The sequence below is a fragment of the Chelonia mydas genome, chromosome 25 (assembly GCF_015237465.2).
Source record: "Chelonia mydas isolate rCheMyd1 chromosome 25, rCheMyd1.pri.v2, whole genome shotgun sequence".
Taxonomy (NCBI): Eukaryota; Metazoa; Chordata; order Testudines; family Cheloniidae; genus Chelonia; species Chelonia mydas.
In genome coordinates, this window is record NC_057858.1 from 15,239,707 (window position 1) to 15,261,966 (window position 22,260).

At 50.8% G+C, this 22,260-nt stretch overlaps 1 protein-coding gene across 1 annotated transcript; it reads left to right on the top strand.

Annotated features, from left to right (window-relative positions):
* The first annotated feature begins 545 nt into the window (after positions 1 to 545).
* On the top strand, positions 546 to 17,089 carry IL12RB1 (interleukin 12 receptor subunit beta 1). Its single transcript, XM_027834347.3, has 15 exons — positions 546 to 1,082; positions 4,730 to 4,844; positions 5,822 to 5,991; positions 6,537 to 6,694; positions 8,389 to 8,434; positions 9,205 to 9,315; positions 9,665 to 9,738; positions 10,159 to 10,375; positions 10,799 to 10,972; positions 11,469 to 11,567; positions 12,382 to 12,528; positions 12,967 to 13,110; positions 14,471 to 14,567; positions 14,659 to 14,740; positions 15,409 to 17,089. Exons 1-15 carry the CDS (start codon positions 1,043 to 1,045, stop codon positions 15,868 to 15,870), a joined length of 2,136 nt encoding a protein of 711 aa, XP_027690148.2. The 5' UTR covers positions 546 to 1,042; the 3' UTR covers positions 15,871 to 17,089.
* Positions 17,090 to 22,260: the final 5,171 nt, after the last annotated feature.

Genomic DNA, 22,260 nt, shown 5'->3' on the forward strand with positions numbered 1-22,260 from the left:
GTTTTCCTATCCTGGCCCATCTGCTCCTCTTGTGGATCCTCCAGTGAAGCCGCTGTGCTGAATTTATTACAGTCACAGTTATTTCTACAACAGGCTGTGATATCATAAGCAAGGGCCCATGCCAGGTTCCGATCAAAGGGGAAGCTAGGGCTTAATGGAACAATTTCATCAGAGGAGGAATCGTAGCTCCGTGTTCTCCTCATAATGAAAGCCCCTCTTTAAAGAGATTAGTTTTTCTCTGAAATAACCTTGCCTTAGAAATCCTAAATAAACCAGGGATGGAAAATCCTGCCCAGAAATGCCAGCATCAGAAAAACTAGGAAAACCTCATCAGAAAAGCTTCTTCATGCATGGCAAACACACTCACACATCCCTACAAACACGCGCACGCACACACATAGGGAGTCATGCTCTGGAAATAAGAGAAGTCCAAACACACACACTCATGCCCGCCTGGATGTGTCAGGCAGATTCTCATCTCAGTTACGCTGGTGTAAATCTGCAGTAACTAAACTGACGTCAGTGGAATGACTCCAGATTTGCCCATCTGTAACAGGGACTGGAGTCTGAAAGACTCCAGATTCAGTCCTGTGTGATAGAGATGGACTCCGGTGTGGGGTTCATAAGAACACAATGCTTTTGCTTACTTTGCTCTTCTCTCTCCGCTTTCTATGTGTGGTGTGATCTTGTGGCTTTGGTGATGCTTCCCTGAAGTGACAGAACAGAGTGGTGCACCTATCAAAGTGGGATAGTTTTTTTTTTGTTTCTCTTTTGCTTTTGGTAAAAGCGAGGCGTGTAATGACACCTCAGTTTCTGCTGCAATGTGTGAGCACCTTTAGTATGCATGGGGAAATTTGTCACCTTTTATCGGAAACGTGAGTGCCAGATGAGTTGTCAGCAATTTGCTCTGGGTCCAGGAGCTCTGTGAGACTCGGGAGGGTCACTCTGCAGAGCCAGTCACTGTGCCCGGAGTAAAGTCACCAAGCGCTGAGCCCTCCGTGCTGCTCCCCTCGGTTATGGTGCAGGAGCAACTGGACTGATAATGGCTTGGCTGCTGCTGCTGGCTGCGCTCGCACTGAGCGGTAAGTGGTTCTGTGGTGTATGGAGATCAGAGATATCTTTAAAAGAACCATCAGACAAGCGATGCTGGGTGATAATGAGGCTTCCCCTCCACAGACTCTCACTCTCACAGACCAGGGTTTTGGCAGTAAATTGTTGCTGTTTTGGGTTGGGGATTATTTCTAAAGCAACCGCGAAAGGGTCACGATTCCATTACAAGGGCTCAGTGCTGAGAACCTGCCCTGGGCAAAAGGGAGCAGGGTTCTCTTTACGTCGAGTTCAGATTCCCCATCAGGAAGTTTCGGCTGTTCTGCCACGGGCAGAAGCCCTTCTAGAGCAGCTTTTCCAGAACGAGTAGGAGACAAACCCTCCTTTTCAGGAGCCCGTATTTTCTGGCCAACGTCTGTTACGTTTGGACCTGCATCGGAATTCCTGAAGCGGCGATGTGTGGGCGAGTTATTCCTAGGCTGCGTGTCTCTAGTGCAGAGAGCTGAGCTGAGCTGGCAGCGTGACTGGTCGGGGGAGCTGCAGTTCCTGAAGGCGATTAGCTCGCCTTACTCCTATCCCTGCTTTCCCCCTTCCTTTTTGTAGTCCTGAATACAAAACAGTCTCCTTTCATAGAAACTGGCCCCCCAACTGCTTCCAGGGAGCCACTCGGACCTTCTCCCCCAGCTTCCCAAGCTGAAAATGGGGGGGGGGTCGGAGTACGATGGCATCTGCCCTGAATCTCCCCACAATGGCATAGGCCCCCCGAAGGGACGTCTCATTCATCGTGTCCTGGGGACACTCAAAGGTGCTGCAGTGCCAGGCCTGGCTCCTGGCTGGGGGAAAGCCTCCGATTCTTCACAATCATTTACAGTGAGAAATGAGCTTCCAGTCCTCTGAGAGGCAGAGGGGGAGAGGGAGGAAAGGGCCTTTGCTCATCACCTAGCCTGTGAGTGCACCCAGCCTTATTGAGTCGGAGATGCCCAGCTGCCTGGATCCTATGTCACCCCTTATCCTAGAACTGTAGGACTAGAAGGGACCTCGAGAGGTCATCTAGTCCAGCTTCTGCCCTCAAGGCAGGACTAAATATCTGTGACAAGTGTTTGTCTAACCTGCTCTTAAAAATCTCCAATGATGGAGATTCCACAACCTCCCTGAGCAATTTATTCCAGTGCTTAACCACCCTGACAGTTAAGAAGTTTTTCCTAATGTCCAACCTTAACCTCCCTTGCTGCAATTTAATCCCATTGCTTCTTGTCCTATCCTCAGAGGTTAATAAGAACAATTTACCTCCCTCCTCCTTGTAACAACCTTTTATGTACTTGAAAACTGTTATGTCCCCTCTCAGTCTTCTCTTTTCCACACTAAACAAACCATTTTTTTTTCAATCTTCCCTCATAGGTCATGTTTTCTAGACCTTTAATCATTTTTGTTGCTCTTCTCTGGACTTTCTCCAGTTTGTCCACATCTTTCCTGAAATGTGGCCCCCAGAACCGGACACAATACTCCAGTTGAGCCCTTATCAGCGTGGAGTAGAGTGGAAGAATTATTACTCATGTCTTGCTTACAACACGCCTGCTAATACATCCCAGAATGATGTTTGCTTTTTTTGCAACAGTGTTACAGCACCGAGTCATATTTAGTTTGTGATCCACTATGATCCCTAGATTGCTCTACCCCAGTACTCCTTCCTAGGCAGTCATTTCTCATTTTGTACGTGTGCGCTGATTGTTCCTTCCTCAGTGGAGTACTTTGCATTTGTCCCTATTGAATTTCATCCTATTTATTTCAGACCATTTCTCCAGTTTGTCCAGATCATTTTGAATTTTAATCCTGTCCTCCAAAGCACTTGCAACCCTCCCAGCTTATTATTGTTTGCAAACTTTATCAGTGTACTCTCTATGCCATTATCTAAATCAGTGGCTCTCAAACTTTTTTAGTGGTGACCCCTTTCAAATAGCAAGCCTCTGAGTGCGACCCGCCTTATAAATTAAGAACACTTTTTTATATATTTAAACACCATTGTAAATGCTGGAGGCAAAGTGGGGTTTGGGGTGGAGGTTGACAGCTCGTGACCCCCCATGTAATAACCTCGTGACCCCATCAGGGGTCCCGACACCCAGTTTGAGAACCCCTGATCTAAATCATTGATGAAGATACTGAACAGAACTGGGAACCCTGCCGGACCTCACTCAATATGCCCTTCCAGCGTGACTATGAACCACTGTCTGGGAACGGTTTTCCAGCCAGTTATGCACCCACTGTATAGTAGCTCCATTGAGGTTGTATTTCCCTAGTTTGTTTATGAGAAGGTCATGCGAGACAGTATCAAAAGACTTACTAAAGTCAAGATATACCACATCTACCGCTTCCACCCCATTCATAAGGCTTATTACCCTTTCAAAGAAAGCTATCAGCAGGACGCAGGCTGCAGCTACTGGCCTTTTTTACACAACCTGCCTGATAATGTTACAAAAGCAATAAGAACAAACAAAACTGCATTGTATGTTACAAATGAAAATTATCCCTCCACCCAGGCTATCCCAATGAGACACCTGGGGAGTTGTGGCCCCGTAAGTCATAGGGGCTGTAGCTACTTAGTGCCTTTCAGCCAGAGGTGATTTTCCTCTGGGGATCTGATGCACTCACCAACACTTTGAGCAGAAGGAAATAGAAGCCTTGCAAGCGAGCCGAGCCGTGTAAACCACACACATTCTTCCCCCCTCCCACACACCTCATGCAAACACAAATGCCACATAGACCTTATCTCTTACTCCACATGCAAACAGAATCTCTCTCTCACCTCCCCAATCTCTCCCTCTGCCCCATACAAACTCATCCACTCATGCACTCATACACTGCCCGCACGTGTTCTTTAGCGCACACAGACGCACCAGTCACAGTCCCTCACACACACACACTCTCTCTCTCTCTCCCGCATACACCCTTGGACATACCCCCGCACAGACAGACACACCCACAGTTTGGAAGCATCAAACCCTTCTTTCCCTTCCTGCAGAGAAGGGCAGATCTGCTGTGGCCCTGGGGGGCTCGCTTCATTTCAGCCTGTGGCTGATGGGGTTAGATGGGGTAAGGAGCAGGCTTCCCACAGAGCCCCAGATGATCCCATAGTCTTTCTTGCACTTGGGGTGGGGGGGGGGGGAACGTATCTCTTAAGGCTTGAAAACCCAGAAGACAGACAAAGAAGTGGAGGTAAGTGCTGGCCTCGGGGGCCACTGCAGCATGGGCTGCGAGCAGAGGAAGAAGGCATGCTGCAGATGCTCAGCCCTGTGCTAGGGTTTAGCCCATTACCATGATCAGGCAGCCCATGGCTAGAACCACAGGCCAGGCCTGGAAAGGTGCCAGGATTGTGCTCTCTCTTTGACATAGGCACAGCCCATTGCAGTGTGGGGCAGTTCCTATGGATCCTGGTAACGTTTTGCCCTGGACCTTGAATCCAGCTCCAGAGGGCAGGGTCACTGGGCAGGGAGTGAAAACCTGTAGCCCATTGTGTGGGCAGCTGGAAAGGAAAACAACCCTGTGGCAAACCCCTGAGTTTCTGTAGCCTAAGTGGCTCTGTACAGACACTGGCACCAGCCTCCTGCTACTCCCTACACACACTGCACCTCTGCTAAGCAAATCGAACAGGAAAGAACAACTCCAACTGCTTCTTTGTGTGCCGCAGGCTCTGCTGAGGATCCTGATTTGGTTTGCTACAGGAACTGCACCCAATGCAATTTCATCTGCACTTGGAGAGCTAAGCCCACATCAGGAAATGTCACCTATACTCTTAAGTTTTGGTGAGTCGGAAGCCCCAACAGTGGGACCAAGTGAGTGGGTGGGATCGTGCTGTGATGGCATTGTCTGCCTACTGTGGTGACGGGAACAATAGAGATGGATAGGTAGATCAAGCGAATAAAAACCCACCTGCATCATGCACCAGGGAGTGGGTGGTGGTGATGGAGAAGGATTCATGGCACATCTCAAAGCACACAAAACTAACTCACTAGTACGTTTTTGGGATGTCAGGTAATGTATGCACAAAGATGCTGGGGAGAAGGATGATGGATAGAAGGCAGGGAAGGTGACAGGGGATGGAAAGACAGAAATCCACTGGAGGGGAGGGTAAGTCGAATGCTAGTGAAGGTGATGGGGTGGGGGGTAGAATCTGGACAGGGAGGTGGGGAACTTAGCATTCATCCATCTCCCTAAATTCTCAGCCAGGACCCCATACAAAGGCATTAGAAACAAGCGAGAGTTCCTGCGCAGAACCCTGCAGACAGTTTGTACATGTGGATGGTGAAGATATTTGAATTCCAGGCGGCCTGAGCACGCAGCCAAAGGAATAAGACTCAGCTCTGGGGCTGCAGAGTGTGCGCGTTAGGCCCTCTGGTGCCAGCAGCAGGAAGAGCAAGTAGGCAAGGCAAAAGCAGTAGGGAAGAAGATTGGCTCGCTTTCTTCCATCGCTGCTGGCCATATTGCCCTGAGCTGTTCCTGGCTCAGCCGGCGCAGGCCTCGCTCAGACACACTCAGGATCTAGCCTGGTTAGAGTAAGGCATCCTCTGTAGATTCAGCAGCAAATGAGCCTTGCCAAGAGCAGGGGGTTCCAGCTTTCCTCTCAGTCATGGTCCCTGGGCAAGGCTGGCTAGAGCAACACAAGGCCTGTGTAACAATGGGTGGGCCGGGGGCGGATGGGCAACAGCGGCATCACGGACGCACTACAGTCAATAATGGGGACACCCTGGCACAGCAGCAACCAGGTTTCTTCCTTCCACAGTTATCACAGCACCTATCCCTGCAAGGAATTCAAGACGGAGTCCTCCACTCACTGCAGCTTTTCTTATCGGACACTGCGGGTCCTACAGAACCTCACCGCCTGGGTGGAATCCCACAGTGGAGGCAGAGTTGAGAGGACCCAGAACATCACTTTGCAACTGGAGAATGCCAGTAAGCAGCCCTCTGAAGTGTGCTTTCTTCGTAGCACTGGCCCTTGCTGGGGCGGGGGCTAACGCCAGCTCCCTTGCTGCTGCAGCTGGGTTAGCAGGGGGCTGCATGAGCCTCCTTAGGAAGCAAACAGCTGCTTTCCTGTGATGCAAAATCTACAGCTTGTGAAAGCAGCTGGACTGACAGGCCTGGAACCTGCATCCTCGTCCTGCCCCCAGGACGACAGTGGCAGGGGAGGCTCCACATGTTACCCCCCCCTTCCTCCCCCGTGTGTCCCAGCTCTGCCCCAGATGGGGCTAGCAGAAGAGTGGAGCTCAGTTTCCATAGCCGTTCATCCCTGGGCCTTTCTGCTGGGTCTGCCAACATGGCAGCCGGGGGCACCTGTGCTGGTATTTTGTGTGATGTGGACACCACCGTGTTTGTGTTGTGCGCACACACGATTGGTTTCTGAGGTTCCCTTGGCCCTGTTGAAATCACACACCACCTCTACCCATCTGCCCCACCTGTTACAAGCCCCAATGACGCCTACTGTCACATTGTCATTCCAGTCAAATTGGATCCGCCACTGCCTCATCGAATCACATTCTCTAAATCCAGCGGTACCCTGACGCTGGCACTGCAGCAGCTAGATACCTGGACGGTCAGATACGAGCCGTTACGAAGGGAAGCTCGCTACAGACAGAGGAATGGCACCGAATGGACACAGGTGGGTTGAACAGACACAGTGACCAGCACTCAGAAAAGTGAAGGCCCAAGGGGCAGGGATGCTAAGGTGGGTGACCCCAGCCCTGCTCAGGCTCACTACTTCTCCTCCCAGTAATCCCACAGCGAGGACGCTGGTTGTGGAAGCTGATGATCGTTAATCGTCGTTACCATTGTAAGCACGTCTCGTGCACCCACTGCCCGAGCAGCTCAGTGCCCTAGTGACGTATTTCCCGCAGCCCAGCTGCTCCTTCCATCTGTTTCATTGTATAATAAAGTCTCCCCTTCTTTACCAGGGATGGATTATGCTGTCTCCCTTGACAGGATCTGGGGCTTGTTTGCAGGGATTAGATAGGAGGAAAAACCCAGATAATAATAATAAAATCCTGCAGTTTGTTTCCAGTGAAGTCGTTCTCAGACACTTCAAAGATGTGATACAAATTGCCCCTTCGTTGCACCGGCCAACAGCACCCAGGCCCCAGCACCCCATACCAGAGCTAGGCGGGTGGGGTTAGTGAGGGCCTGAGAGGCCAGTTAGTCTCCCGGCCTCACCTGAGCAGGAGGGCCAGGGTTAACAGAGTGAAACCCAGCACTGGAGAGCCAAGCAGCTGAGAGCAGAAAGGGGCTGCTGGGGAAGGAGGCTGCAGACGATCCCTGGGATGAGGGAAATGTCAGGAACAAGGAGAGACTCCAAGGGCAGAGTAAGCCCAGAGATCCTGCCCTGGAGTAAGGACTCTGGCAAGAGGCATGGCAGGGGTGAGGTAGCAACAGGGAGTAGAGGAAGCTCCAATGGCAAACCCAGAAGCAGGCAAGGAGAGAGAAAGGCTGGGCAGGAAGGAGCCCAGGGAAACAGCAGCAAGGACTGGGACTGAGCAGCCCTGATCGCTGGTTGCGGGGTCCCTGGGTTTGAACCAATGTAGAGGGTGGGCCCGGGTTCCCCTGCCAGCCACTGGTGTCATGGCATAGAGCCCTGAGCTGGGGCTGAACGCCATCTGGAGATAGCATTGGAGAGTTGTCCTGTTGGACTTTGTAACCCCGGAAGAGGTGGATTAAACAGTGACCAGGCCAGAGGGACAGAACTTGGATGCTTACTCCCAAGTTCTCATTTTTTAGCACTGCAATCCACACTGTTCTGGGATGGAGCAGGTGCCTCGAGCCTTCTCACAGAGCAATGAAGCTGCAGGAGTTGCTCCTGCTGAGAAAGTGCCAGCTTTGCCCCTGATGGTCTCAGGCTCTCTCTCTCCTGCTGTATTTGTTTTGCAGAAAACTCCTGGCATGAGGATCATAAGAGGTGGACTCCCCACCACCAAAGCGCTTTACAAGAACACGTGAATGGCCACACTGGGTCAGACCAATGGTCTGCCTAGCCCAGTGTCCTGTCCTCCAACAGTGGCCAGTGCCAGATGTGTCAGAGGGAGTGAACAGAACAGGGCAGTTATCGAGTATCCATCCCCTGTCGCCCAGTCCCAGCATCTGGCAGTCAGAGGTTTAGGGACACCCAGATCAAGGGGTGGTGTCCCTGATTATCTTGGCTAATAGCCATTGCTGGACCTGTCCTCCATGAATTCATCTAATTCTTTTTTGAACCCAGTTATATTTTTGGCCTTCACAACATCCCTGGCAATGAGTTCCACAGGGTGACTGGGTGCTGTGTGAAGAAATACTGCCTTTTATAAGCCTTGTCCGGTTTGCTTTTAGGTGGAATGTCAGACACGAGGTGAATACAAGCGTAACAACATAACAGGTCAGCTTATTATACTGTACCCTCACAGATACAGCCAATGCCATTTGAAGCTCTTGATCCCAGCACAGTGAAAAAACACCTGCCGGGAAGGCCTGGGGACCCTCCCTGCACCTTCTGCCCAAGAGTTCCTCTCAATATCACTGCACGTTCCTAGGAGAGGGAGGCTGAGAGGGCTCGAGTCAACACCCCTATTGCCCAGCTCTGGTTTATGTATGAACCAGATTTGTACGGCTGCTCACAGCCTATAAACCCTTGCGCTGAGTCCCCACATCCCACAAAGACCCCCTCGGAAGCGCCCGGGGAATGGATACACAGGCCTGTGCTGCCTCGAAGGTAGAGAAACTGGGAGTGGGTGTTGCTTGAGGAAAGCGATGGCAAAACCTCTGTTCTGTGAAACACACTGCAGCTGGGGGAGTGCCAGGTTGCCTCCTCTCTCCACCCTCTGCTCCTTTCCAGGCACTCAGAATTACAGCTGCTGATCAAATCCATGCACTGCCAGTCACTCAAACACCCACCTGCTCCTTAACTCTCTTGCTGGGAGGTAATTTCTCATCTGACAGGAATGTGGCCTCAAGCTCCGGTAGCACCAAGTAAGAGTAGTGTCCCATGAATTCTGTTCTGATGCTCAGGGGACCCAAGCCCCTCTGACCCCGCAGGCCCCGGCTCCCTGAAACTGACTCCAGCTAGCCAGAAGGGCATGGTGCCCAGATGAAGCTGAAAACTCCTGCTGGATTCTGTCACTCAGTCCCCGGTGTCTCGGTTTGCTTTAGTGATATGCAGCTTGGAAACAACAAGAGCCTGTGAAGTCCAGATTCGTCACAGAACGGTCCACTGGAGCAGCTACTGGAGCGACTGGAGCAAATCCATCTTTGTTCCTGGGGGTGCGAGATTCCACACGGTTCACTCTGGGCGGAATGGCTTAGAAGAGAGGCTGACTTGGGGGAGGGGAGGAAAGTGAAGTCAGGGGAGGGATAGCTCAAGGGTTTGAGCATTGGCCTGCTAAACCCAGGGTTGTGAGTTCAATCCTTGAGGGGGCCATTTAGGGATCTGGGGCAAAAATTGGGGATTGGTCCTGCTTTGAGCAGGGGGTTGGACTAGATGACCTCCTGAGGTCCCTTCCAACCCTGAGATTCTATGATTCTAAGTGGCATCTGAGGGGAGGAAAGCTAGAGGGCAGGACTTTGCAGAGAGAAACAGACAGGTGGCCAGAATTCCCTGCTGTCGTTCCAGAAATTCCAGAGGTGACTTACACGGTGGGGAGACTCGGGAGGAACGGGCAGAGAAACGTGACGTTCCATTGGCAGGTAATGCAGTGTGTGGATGGGGTGCAGCTCCACCACCAGACACACGCCATCAGTTCCAGGGACCCTGTCACAATGTAGTTCCAGGGCGCAGCGTGCATGGGGTCTCAACTCTCCTGTGACAGGGCTAGCTCTGAACCCTCTTGTCCAATCAGGATGCAAGCTGTAGGGCCAACATCCTCCCTAATTCAGAGCCCAGACGGGTCTGTGATGTGTTCAATCTGGTGGTGGTTACGGCCGCAGTAATACAGCAGCTGCGACAGCAGCTTCCTGGCCACTGCATGAGGTCTGTCAACAAGCCCAGACTGCATGACCATTTACGCAAGGCTCCTTAATTCTGCCCAAGTTATATACACACACACACACAGCTTCAGGGGAGCCAGGATCTTGTCACTTAGTGTCACCCTTCCAACCCCCTGTCAGGAAGCCCATGAGGAGCAGTGGAAAGTCAATTACACGCTAGCTGTCTACATGCCAGCGTGCAGGTGCACAGTGCTGAAGAAGGAGGTCCCTGAAAAGGACGAGACAACGCTGATCTTGGCTCTCTCTGGGGCAGAGTATCACGTTTCTGTGAGTGCATCTAACCCAGCAGGGAGAGGTCCTGTGCAGACGTATCGCATTCCTCCAGATCATCGCACAGGTACAGAGACCTCAGCTTCCCCTCCATGCCTCAGACCCGCGGTCCTTCCAAACAGCCGCTACCCTAATGAGCCTCCTGAAAGAACCAGACCCATCCACTGCTGGCCCTGCTGCCGTGGCCTCAGACAGGGACTGAAGACAGAGCATTGAGTTCCATGGCATAGTGACTCACGGCCATTTCCCTGGGTTATTTCCCTCTTTGGGATTTTTACAAACTGCATCCCCAAAGCTCTCAATGTTGCAAGGCCTCTGCAAAGGGGGACAAGAGCCCACATCTCCCTCTCTGAGCAACTGCACGATCAGGGCTTTGGGTAACTGGCGAACAGAGAACTAGACTGTGCCCCTGCCCCAGTGCTGCCTGCCCCGGATGCCGTGAATTTGGTGCCATGTTTCTGCTGAAATATCTCCTTGTATTTCCTCCCAGAAATGAATTTTCTGAACGTCACCTCGGATGGCAGCAATGTGACAGTGCAGTGGGCAGCAAAGACCAATGGGACCTTCTACTGCTTTGAGAAGCAACCCCTGGAAGAGCCCCAGGAGGACCAAGAGGAATGCATCCACAAACAATTCTTTGAAAAGGACAGCGATGTGAATACAGGTAACAAGGACAAAACCCACCTGTTTAACATACCTTTCTTCGGCCTCCCTCTCCCAGCACCCCTCCCTACTGGGACCCTCCTCCTCTGCCAGTTGTTTGGAAACTAAATGCCCATGTGGTAACAGCTGGCTTTATTCAAACCCACTGCAGCCAGCATGAATCTCTGCATCAATTTCAATGGCCCAAAGTCAGGAAGAGTCAGTGTGAGGCAAGTGCATGGTACCATCTGGTGCCAAAGCCATCCATGCTTTCTAAGTTCAATTTACAGATGAGTCCAGCTGTCATTTGGGACCTGTGCATGTTTTGGCCTGTCACAAGGTTCCTTTACTTATGCTGGAAACTCACGCAACTTGGCTCACCCAGCCCTAGTCACACCGTGGCGCAGCCAGGCCCTCACCTTGGGACCAGGCAGTGGGGACAGAAAGGTCTCTCTCATCCCCTTATCTGAGGAGGCGTGTGGGGACGTTTGATGACGTCTCCTGATTTTATGCTCCAGGGACAGTGAAACCCAGGAAGTGTTACAGAATTGCCATTCACGGAGGGGGGCCAGAGAAGCACTGGACGTTCGGTTCCATGTACCTCTTTGCTACCAACAGTAAGTCTGCATATGGTGTGTTTCCACTGGGGAAGGGCAAGACCCACTAAACTTGCTTTTATCACACAAGTGCTGGGCAGAGTGTGACTCACAGATGACCTGGAATAGGCAGGGCGTGTGATCTCAGAAGAGGGGGCCGATAGTGGAATGATTTCTTTTTAAATACGTTGTTGTAGGGAGGGATTCTTTTCTCATGTTCTAAAAATTGGCCAGTTGCACGTAGTAATAACCCCTCCCAGAGCTGAAACACCCCTCCCTCCATGCAACCTTCTGCCCTCACCCAGGGAGCAAGAAATTATTCACCATGGCCCTGTGTGAAATGTGCTAGGCCCCTCAGAGAAACAAGCAAAGCCACAGTCCCTGCCCTGCAGAACGGACCATCTCAGTTTTACGTCACGCAATAAGTGCATGACAAGAACAGATGCAAGGGGAAGTCCTCTCCAGCCTTACATAAGGGGCCTTTCCCAAACCCGCATTGCTTGCAGAGTGGCTTTTCAGAGCACTGGTCTGTATTTGTGGGAAAGCAAGATGCCTGTATAATCCTCACTCTGCAGAGGCAGGAATTCTTTAGGGGCAGCCCTCTAAGGATTCGGTTTGTGTTCAAGCAAAGGCTGAAGACTCATGTTGTCAGTTCTTATTTTCCCTAAAATACTTAGTTCATCACTAGTGATCCAGTGAACTGAAGGTAGCAGGTTATGGGCCGACGAAATAAGCCGGGGCGAGAAGATCCATGGGTTCCTGGTCTGTTTTCTTGCTGTGAATCCATGTGCACGCAGCCAATTATTGCTTTTCTTTCCTACCTCTCCTTTCACAGCTTCTTTTGATGGGCCCATTCACATCAAGAACACCACAGCAAACTCTGCTTTCCTGCTGTGGAAGCCGTCACCGCTCTCCCAATGCCCCGGCATTCTGAAGAAATACATTATCTGCTACACAAGTGAGCAGGACAACAGAACGGCATGTGAGTATGAAACACTTGACTTTGCCTTTCTCCCTTCCAACGCGTTACCGACCCCAATGGGCTGCAGCATGTCCAGGCTCACAGGCAGGCAGTCCACATGACTGAGCGGGGCAGAAATCAGCTAGTGAGCGCACCTGATTCTTTGGTCTCCTGCTCCCGCTGCCTCTAGAATGGCCAGTGAGTCCATGTGCCAAATAGATTTAGGGACAGGAGTGCAGGAGGGCTTGGCAGAGGAGCAGAGAGAAGCTGGGCAGAGCGGGGAGAGAGAGAGAGAGATGGGAGGAAGGAACGGGGCTGATGGGCCCCTGTTCTGCAGGCGGAGGGTGTGGTAAGCAGTTTAAGAGCTAAAGCTGGGACAAGCGGTTTCAGAAAGAAAGCAGAATTGGGAGGGGTTTCCATGCTGCTGATAGCTCAACTAATCCATCATCATCTAATCAGACCAGGAAGCGAATTCCTCAGCGACCCACTACACCCTACAGGACCTGCAGCCTGGCACCTCCTACAGAGTTGGGATTCAGACAGCCACAGCAGACAGAGATGGGTCCTGCAGCCCCCAGCTCCTGTTTAAGACCACGAAGCTCGGTAACAGCCACTGGATCCTTCCCCCCATGTTGCTTGGCCCAGGGAGGGGACTGACGTGACCATGTTGCACAAGCTGCTTGGAGGCTCAGATTCTCGGAAGAGGCTCTCTCTGCCCGCGGGAGTTTCTCTTCTCCTGGGGACCGGCATCTCTCTCTCTCTCCTGAAAGCAGAGTGATGCAGCTTTTGTAGAAGCCGAGGGCAAAGATGCTCACAAAAGGAAAACCAGGAAAAACCGAAAAGTCTGGGCTTCCCCCAGGGGTCCAACGATCAATGGGAAAGGTGTACTTCTATTTGTATTTTGGCAGCTCCCAGAGGCCCCAGCAGAGCTCAGGGCCTGCTGTCTTAGACTCTGTACCAGCAAGCAGGGAAAGACCTTACAGTCTAAATAGGTAAGGCAGGAAGGGAGGATTATGATCCCCCTTTTACTGATGGGAGCTGAGGCGCAATGGTATTAAGCGATCTATCCAAGGTCACGCAGTGAGTCTGTGGCACAGCCAGGAATTGAACCCCAGCCCCCTGAGGCCCAGCCTGCTGCCTGAACCACAAAACCATCTTTCCTGGAATGGCTGAAGCCCCAACCCTGTCCCCTGGCCTGGCTTGGCCTCCCCACAGCCTCCCTGACTGGAATCTGCCATTACACACCACAGGAACAGCTAGACAGAGGCCAAACCCTGTGTTAGTAAAAGACCTGCTGACACCCAGCCCCCATAGAAACAAGTCACCCCTCGGGAAAGGAACCCGCGGCCTTGGCACTCCTTGGGCGTGTGCTGCTGGCACTCGGGCTGACCCCCGCCCAGCCTGAGATCCGAGCTGCCATGTCCACCCTGCTATTTGTAGTTGGCCAGCTCGAGCCCCTGCTAGCCCCACTCTCTCCCCCGGGGCTGCTCACTTCCAACTGCAGTGTAGACATTCCCTAACTAGCTCCCTCAAACATAGGTGCCATTACCAGCAGAAATAAGGGACAATCACAGGACACCAACACACGCCTCTATTGGGAAGGGTGGCATGCCAAGGAAAGCAACCAGGACATCCAGGGATTGTGCTGGGGGAAGGAGACTACCCACGTTCATGGCCACAGTGTGGCCACCTCGAGGCTCAAGCCTAGTCCCTTCACTGTGGTACATTGGGGTTGGTCCTGCTTTGAGCAGGGGGTTGGACTAGATACCTCCTGAGGTCCCTTCCCACTCTGAGATTCTATGATCCCTGCCTTCTTGGCTGGGAACGAAAGTCAAGTGCTGCCCGCGGACACTGGGACCGGGGCAGGGTGGGGATGGTCACTGGTACAGAGCCCGCAGGTTCTCCCTGTCCCTTGTGATGCCGGTTCCAGGGGGCTCTAAGACAGAGCTGTGTTTCTTCCTAGGTCCCAACCCTGCAGAGTGGAAGCTCAACCTCAGGTACCTCAGTATTTTCCTAGGCGTCCCTATCCTGTCTGCGTTTTGCCACTTCAGCAAAAAGAGGTGAATGTCTGACTTTGCCCTCCCATCACTCCCGTTCTCCCTGCCCTTTCGCTCTCCTGCACATTAACCAATCTCTGCCAACATCCTCCAGGGCCAAGAAAGTGCTGTTCCCGCCTCTGCCCAACCCCATGGACAGCGAAGCAATCAAGTTCCCAGCTGAGGAGATGAGCCAGGTGAGTCTCTGACCCCGAACTCTCACCCCTGGGAAGAAGCTACAGGCCAGGAGGTCTGCTGGGGGAAGGAGATAACTCATGGGATACAAGTCAGAACATTGTCTGAGGGAGAGCAAAGCTGCATGGGGAGCTGCGATCAAATCAGGCTTTGCAGCTCATGTAATTGCTGCAAAATGTGCCAATAAAATATTAATTTGAGCACACCTGACCCCCAAACCCTGCCCCAAAAGGGCTAATACGGAGGGAGGAAAAGGTCTGGACCAGGTGCCATAGATATACAGACCCACAGTCAGCAGCAGGATTTGAAACTGGGTCTCTCAGCCCCAGAAACACAGGTTTCTTCCCATCTAAGTTCAGGAAGCGCTCTACAAGTAGCAGGCTCCTAGAGCCACTGTGGCCAGTAGCTAGAGGGAATCCAATCGTAGGCCCTCATCCAGTGTGCTACACATGTGACCTGTGTCCCAGCAGCACCAGGCTCCCAGCCTGGTGGCAGGCCCAGGAAGGGTCTGAGAGCTTGGAATAGTGTAGCTTCTTGCCTGAAATGCACCAGGGTCTGTTCTGCCTTCAGCATGTCGACACGATGGTTTGTACTCAGCACACAGATGACTGACACACACATGCCCCATATCAGGCTGTTTTGCACTGAATACATGCTTTGTCCTTTTCAGGTGAAGCCGCGGCCAGGCTTTGTGGAGCCGTCAGAGAAAGTCAGCGGAACAGAACCGTTAGTGACCGAATTCATGTCAGACAAAGGGGAGCCTGACCTGAACACAGAGACTCACTCGCTGCATCTCTACACCCAGACTGAAGAAACGGCAGGGATGTTACAGGCCAAGGAGGGGCAGGCAGGCTCTGAGAATGACCTGCCATTTGAGTATAGAAGGCAGGTGCTTCTGACCCCAGCGGAAGAGGAACAGGAAGAAGATGATTTCAGAGAATTTGCTAGTGTTTGTGGTCAGAATAACCTTGCTGAAGCAGGCACAGGCCCTTCTCAGCCCCACCCAGAGGAGGGTGCTGCCATGGAGCCGACAGGGCTCTCTCGGCCTCTGGTGCAGCTCTCCTTGCTGCTCTCAGACAAGCCCGTCATAATAAAGAATGGGGGCAGCTTTGACCTTTTACATGATAAGTGAGCCTTGTCATGAGGGTTCAGCTTGGGACAGCCTGGGAAGACAGAGCGTTGCAGTGACAAGGCACCGTGTGCTCAGGCCCATCTGGGCAGAGATCCCATGGTGCAGGACACAGGAGCCTCAGCAGGTCTCCTGAGAGACTTCCGACCTCAGCCTTGCAGCACTGTTAGGTCTTCTTTCAGATTTTGTGTGTGAACTCTTTGCGGCAGGGACCGTCTTTTATTATACATGTCCCAGTCCCACAATGAAATAGTGAATAGGAAGAATGAACTGTTCGAACGTCCTCTACATTTTGATGTGCAAGAAAAGGTCCCACAGTCCAGCCACGGTCTCCTATTATTCCAGAGCCCACTTCCTTGTTTGAGATTCCGTACGGTGGCAATAACAGGTGGTCGTGGTTTTGCAGGCAGGAGTTTCCTTACGGAATGCTGAACAAAATCATTCCTGGATAAAGACTTTGGTCGCTAAAACTGACAAGCTGGTTATAGATCCAAGTCTCTGTTCACCCACTAAGCACAGAAGACTAGGATCAGCGAGAGACTAACAAACGTATCTTCCTTTCAGACTTGTTCTCGGGTTTGAAGCCAAGGCTTTGAACGGAGGCTAGTTCACTCAACTGCTGTGCCAATGAACCCTGCATGTTTAATACTACACAGCAGTTGTTTGTATAGGAGGAAGCATGGAGGGCATCTGTATGCCACACACAGTAATCACAAGCAAATCCTCGACTCGGAGCTTATTCTGTGGATGCAGCTCAGAGATTAGCTTTCATGTTTCAAGTTTAGGCTGTTGCAGGTAATTCGTGTCCTATTTAAGGCAAGGTTGAATCAGCATTGAGGGTTAACTTGTGGTTTGGCCTACATGATACATTTCTCGGAGACAGTCTCAGTGCATGCTGAATGTTCAAACACATTTAGCAGCTCGGGAAAGTACAGGGAAAACCTGATGCTCAGCGACCTTCTTTGCACAAAACCGTCAGCGGCGTATGAATCAGGCTCAGTGGGCACACGGCCACCTGAGACACAGTTGCGGGGCTGCCTTGTCCCTCACCCTGCAAAGATACCAGCTGCCTAAAAAGGTGAATCTGGTCCCAATGCCACTGGTTAATGCACGTGCAGCGCTGCTCAGCTCCTACGGTACCAATCATCACTGCACTCCAAAGTGATCGGAATTTGTAGGGTGAATTTATTATTAATAAATAATTAATGAGCCAGATTTTAGCGAATCTCTTTTTGCCTATCTTCCTCATTCACTCCTGCCATAGATTACATTTAACACCCCACACAGAGTAAAATAGATAGCTCCCCCCAAAAAACAACAAAATCCAACTACAACAAATATTGTGGTACTAACATAGTGTGCAAACAATCATTCTGCTTGCATGTTGCATCCCTTTCTCCCCCACTTGCTCTGTCTAGTTAGATGGAAAACTGTTCTGGGCAGGGACTGTCTCCTACTCTAGGTTTGTGTAGTGCTCTGATCTCGACTGGGCCTCTGGGTGCTACCGGAATACAGACAAACAACAAGCAAACGTGTTAGGAATGGGATTGTGTCCTGAGAATCCATGTGTGATCCCAGCAGTCCCTAGCACTGCCTGGAGTCCACGGGGTGCTGTGAGCGCAAGTGTGGCTTTGCTCCAATCTCATCGGAATTCCCATAAACAAGGACTTTGCTAGAAAGAACCAGGAGATTGTAGGCACAGAGCAGAACGGTTTTCCTGGGGTGGAGGGAGAACTAATCCTCAGGGTGAGATCTCTGCAGATGTAAGAACATTACAATCCAGGCGACAGTCATTGCTCACAAATTCCCTTGGAGACAAGCCCAGATCAGGAACAGCCCCAAGGATAACGCTTGCCAGATCTTGGTTGGTCTGTTTCATCCAACAGTGACAACAGTGGCTGGGAGGCGTGCAGTCGCTACATTGTCAGGCGAAGCTTTTTAGCCGAGAGAGAGAGAGAGAGAGAGAGGTGGAAGTAAAAAATACTCCCACCTTGCTGGCAGCATGAATTTACCCCCCGCTTTGTCGCACTCCCCAAGCCAAGAGGGGTGGGGTTCTGAGTGCAGGCATCATTTAGCCAAGTTATACTTAGGGTGAGATGGGACTTTTGCCATTGGCTCCCACAAAGCCAGAATTTCATCCTCAGTCTTTATAATCGTTTATCACAGTCACGCCCTGGCCTCTGGCTTACCTGGGCTGTTGTGACCTGATGGGGGCATACTCTCAACTAGGGGAGACAGCATTACATCAGAGCTTCTTGAAAGTAACTGGAGAACTCTTTCCACTTAGACCAGGCAATGGAAAGTAAGTCTGTTCTTCACCCAGTCACCAACACTGAAACTGTAGCGGCCAGTTAAGAAACCTATCAGCACTCTGCATCATCCTCTCACTTCCTGATGCGACATCTAGCTCTTCTGCTCACTTGCTTGTTGCTTTTCCATGGACTTTAGACACTGACCTCATCATCAATAGTCACCTGCCCTGGTTTTTTTTTCTATTCCAAGTTGTACAGCAATCAAATCTCTGCTATTTAGAGACTGGGAGCCCCTTTCATCCTGAGTGAGGACAAAGTGCTTTACAGACGAGGCACATGGATCACTTCATCCAGCATCGAAATGTCGCCACTTCAGAACAAAACACGACAGCTGCTTCACAACACTCAGCTACGGCGTACAAGTGTTTAGAGCATGAAGTGAATATTCAATCCAACTGAAACACCAAGGAAAACAGAGGGAGCTGGAATGCAATGATCAGAGCTGGAATTTGGCAAAGGCACCAGGATTAACAGGATTCACGCTTGTGAAAAGTGCCATGAGATTTTTAATATGCACACTGGGCAGGACCAGCTTTATCTTTCTTTCTCTAGTTGGAGAGTGTCTCCTAACCCCATGCTGGGGCACTTCTTTCATTCTAATTGAGAGGGAAGGAACCATCACCCCTTCCTGCAGTACCTGGGCATTAGTTGTATGTCTCTTTTCAGAGTACCGGCCATCCTCACGCAGCAATGTTGGACCTGACAGGGTCCGAGCACAAGATGCTGCTAAGGACTCTCCTTGAGTCTAGTCTCCGGTAGCCTGAGTTCTGCACAGCTGCAGAAGCCACATCTGACAGTGGTTGGTGGCCTGGGTGAAACATGTTGGTGTGTCACTGACCAGCTTACCACTAATGGGCCCCCTTGGGTGGTAGTCTCAGCAGAGGTGAAGGAGTGAATAATTTGGGTCTGGAATCAAATCCCCCCTTCTGCCTTAGAAGTGGGCTGGTCCTTTCAACTGAGGGCTGGAACAGACATTCCAGGGAAGATTCCCACTCACAGTCAAGGAGAGAGGCTGCATAGGAGAGCTCTTAAGGGATTTGGAGAAGATGCTGTGATATGTACTGATTGTGCAATCTATTGAAACCAAACATCACTGATGTTAATGAAGAGATAAACATCAAGCATCGCTGACATGAGTGAACCGCAACACGAATAAAAATAAATAAGTGAGTCTCAGCTAAACCAACCTGCAGAATATCTACCCCACGCACCTAAGGCTGATTCTCATCTTGCTTCCACTGCAGGTCTTTGCAACCTGATTATAGTCTGGTTTTGAAGTGTGTTTTCAGTATTAGCTTCTGTGTAATTGGTAGCTCCTTCCCCTGGATTACATTCTTTGAGAACCAGGTCCTCAGCTGGTGCAAGTTAGCACTTACATGAATGGAACTATGCTGAACCAGCTGAGAATCTGGCCCAGCATTTTAAAACATCTTTATATTCTATTTGTTCTGTGAAGGCTGGAGCTGTAGGTCTTCATCCTTCTCATGAACTTATAACTTCTTTCAATAACCCTCTTTAAGCTGATGGAAGGACTTTGCATAAAAAATACCAAACAAAGCTGCAGTCAGCAAGGTCTTCCCCATCCCGAACAGTTTGCAACAAGGAATCAGAATAAGTCAACACAAGCAAGAAGGAATAAGCGGAGCATTCCCCAGCCTGTATTCAGCCTGGATCTGGGATGCTGGCTGAGGTCAACTTTTCCAAAGCAGCAACCCCTGTTGCCCTTTTCCCAAGCATCTGTGCTAGGGAAGGGGAGCTGAGCTTGGGAGCTGGAGACCCTGGAACCTGCTATATTTTCTTATGATTATAGCCTCCATTTGTCTGGTGTTATGGGGGCAGTCAGTGCTCTGCAACAATACCACCACCTCGCTCTTGCAGAGCGCTTTCCATCAGTAGCTCTAAGCGTTTTACAAAACAGGTAAAATCAATTGCTGCCCTGCACATACGGATGAATTTCCATCTAGACAGGTTCTATTTGTGTTATGGTAGCACTTAGAGGTCCCTATTCCTAAAATCTTATAATCTAAAGAGACAGGACATACACAAGGCTGGAGGAGGAGGAGAATTATCCCTGTTTGACAGATGGGAACTGAAGCACAGAGAGGGTAAGCAGCTAGCCCAGCATCACACAGGGAGACCGTGGTAAAGCTGGGAATGGAACACAGATCTCCTGAGTCCTAGTCCAGTGCCTTACCCACAAGGCTGTCCTTCTACATGCTGGCTACTGCCATTTGGTCAATGGAAAACATGGGTATTTTGACCACAAAACTCCCCTTTGGTCTGTACCAGGGATGAATTTGAACATGCTCACACCAGGGCAATCCAACCTCATGCTTCAGTGTATAAGCAGATTGCCAGAGGAGTCAGGAAAGATTCATAGAATATCAGGGTTGGAAGGGACCACAGGAGGTCATCTAGTGATTCCTCCTCTCACAAGTTTCAGAGTAACAGCCATGTTATTCTGTATTCGCAAAAAGAAAAGGAGTACTTGTGGCACCTTAGACACGAACCAATTTATTTGAGCATAAGCTTTCGTGAGCTACAGCTCACTTCATCGAATAAATTGGTTAGTCTTTAAGGTGCCACAAGTCCTCCTCTCACAAGTAAGGTTGCACATTTGTGTTTGTGGTTGGGTTGGTGTTTTTTTATCCCTTCCCCCCCCCCCCCCCCCACTTCACCCTAAAGCCTCAGGTCACTGCAGGAACAGGACACCTGACTAGATCTGGCTGTGAATCTTACATTCCTACATGATTTCCAGGGCACTTTTCAAACTGGTGAGGGGAGTGTGAAAGAGAGATGTGGCCAGGGGGTGGGTTTGAGCCAGTATTTTACACCTCAATTCTCTCTCAGTAAGAGGCTCTAATATTCCAAGCCGTAGATGGGCTATTTCTTAGTGCAGAATACAAAGGCTGCTGCATCCAGAGAGGCCTCTGCACTGACCACACAGCTTTTATGCTGCTAGTGTCTCGCTCATTACTTGAAGCGCTTAGGGATAATTCTAGCATGAAACGTGTCCTGTCCTGCCACCTGGTGGCAGAGGGCACATCCTGCTACGTGACGTTGGAAGGCACGTACAGAAATATGGAGAATCGAGATGATGGCATCCAAGACCAGATTCCTCTCTTTACAGATTAACCAACATCCTCACAGTCCTGACAATGTCTTGAATACTGCCCAGCAACATCCCCACGTCAGTCCAGGGAAATCCGCTCATCAAAGCTGTTCTTGAATGGGTTTTCTATGGAGCAGGATCCATTCTCTGTTGCTCCAGCATCTCCAGTGATTGAGAGCTGGATGTCACCACCCCTAGTGTAACATTCACAACATCAGCTGGCAACAGAGAGCATGAGTCCCTTATTAATTTCCACCTTCTTAGCTTTAATTTAACAGACTGTCACCACTAGTGTACCAGTGAAAATAAAACATTGTGGTTTTTTTAAGCTTCTTGGTGCTCCTCAAGCATTCAGCACCTGATCCTCTCGATGTCCCTGTGAGACAGGTACAGTCAGTACTATTGCCCTGGTTTTTAGGTGGGGGAGCAGAAGCAGAGATGAAATGACACAACCAAGCCCACAGAGGGAGTCAGTGTTAAGCCAAGTCTTGAGTTCTTGGCCCCCAGCGCTGTGGTCAGGCCACTAGCCTACACGTCAGTAAAATCAGGAGGGAAACTGTGAACGACCAAGTCTCAAAGGGGAGAATGGCGTGCCCCAAGATGCCCAGCATGCACCACACAGTAGGACTGTTGCTTTCTCTTCCAGAATAAGAGCAAGGGATTGAGGGGCTAATTTTACACACCCACACAAGGACAGCAATGAAAGTGATCTGGAAATACCATAACATGCCTACCGCAGGCCACAGGGTAGCAGCAAAAGCACATTGTACCATGAAAGCTGGAGCCTAGCCCCTTCCCTCAACACAACCTCTTTCCTGGAAAGCACACTGACACAAGTGGGCCAAATTCATCCCAGCTCAGTGGAGTTACATGGGACTGAATTCGGCTTCATGTTTTCCTCAGGCTCCAGCCTGCAGGAATATGCTGGGCTAAGTGATGAGCCGCTGAATAACTGGGCAAATGGGAACT

Coding starts and splice junctions, on each gene's coding strand:
- IL12RB1 (XM_027834347.3), top strand. CDS start 1,043: ATGGCTTGGCTGCTGCTGCTGGCTGCGCTCGCACTGAGCG. Junction 14,568..14,658: donor TGCCACTTCAGCAAAAAGAG/GTGAATGTCTGA, acceptor AACATCCTCCAG/GGCCAAGAAAGTGCTGTTCC. Junction 14,741..15,408: donor CAGCTGAGGAGATGAGCCAG/GTGAGTCTCTGA, acceptor TGTCCTTTTCAG/GTGAAGCCGCGGCCAGGCTT.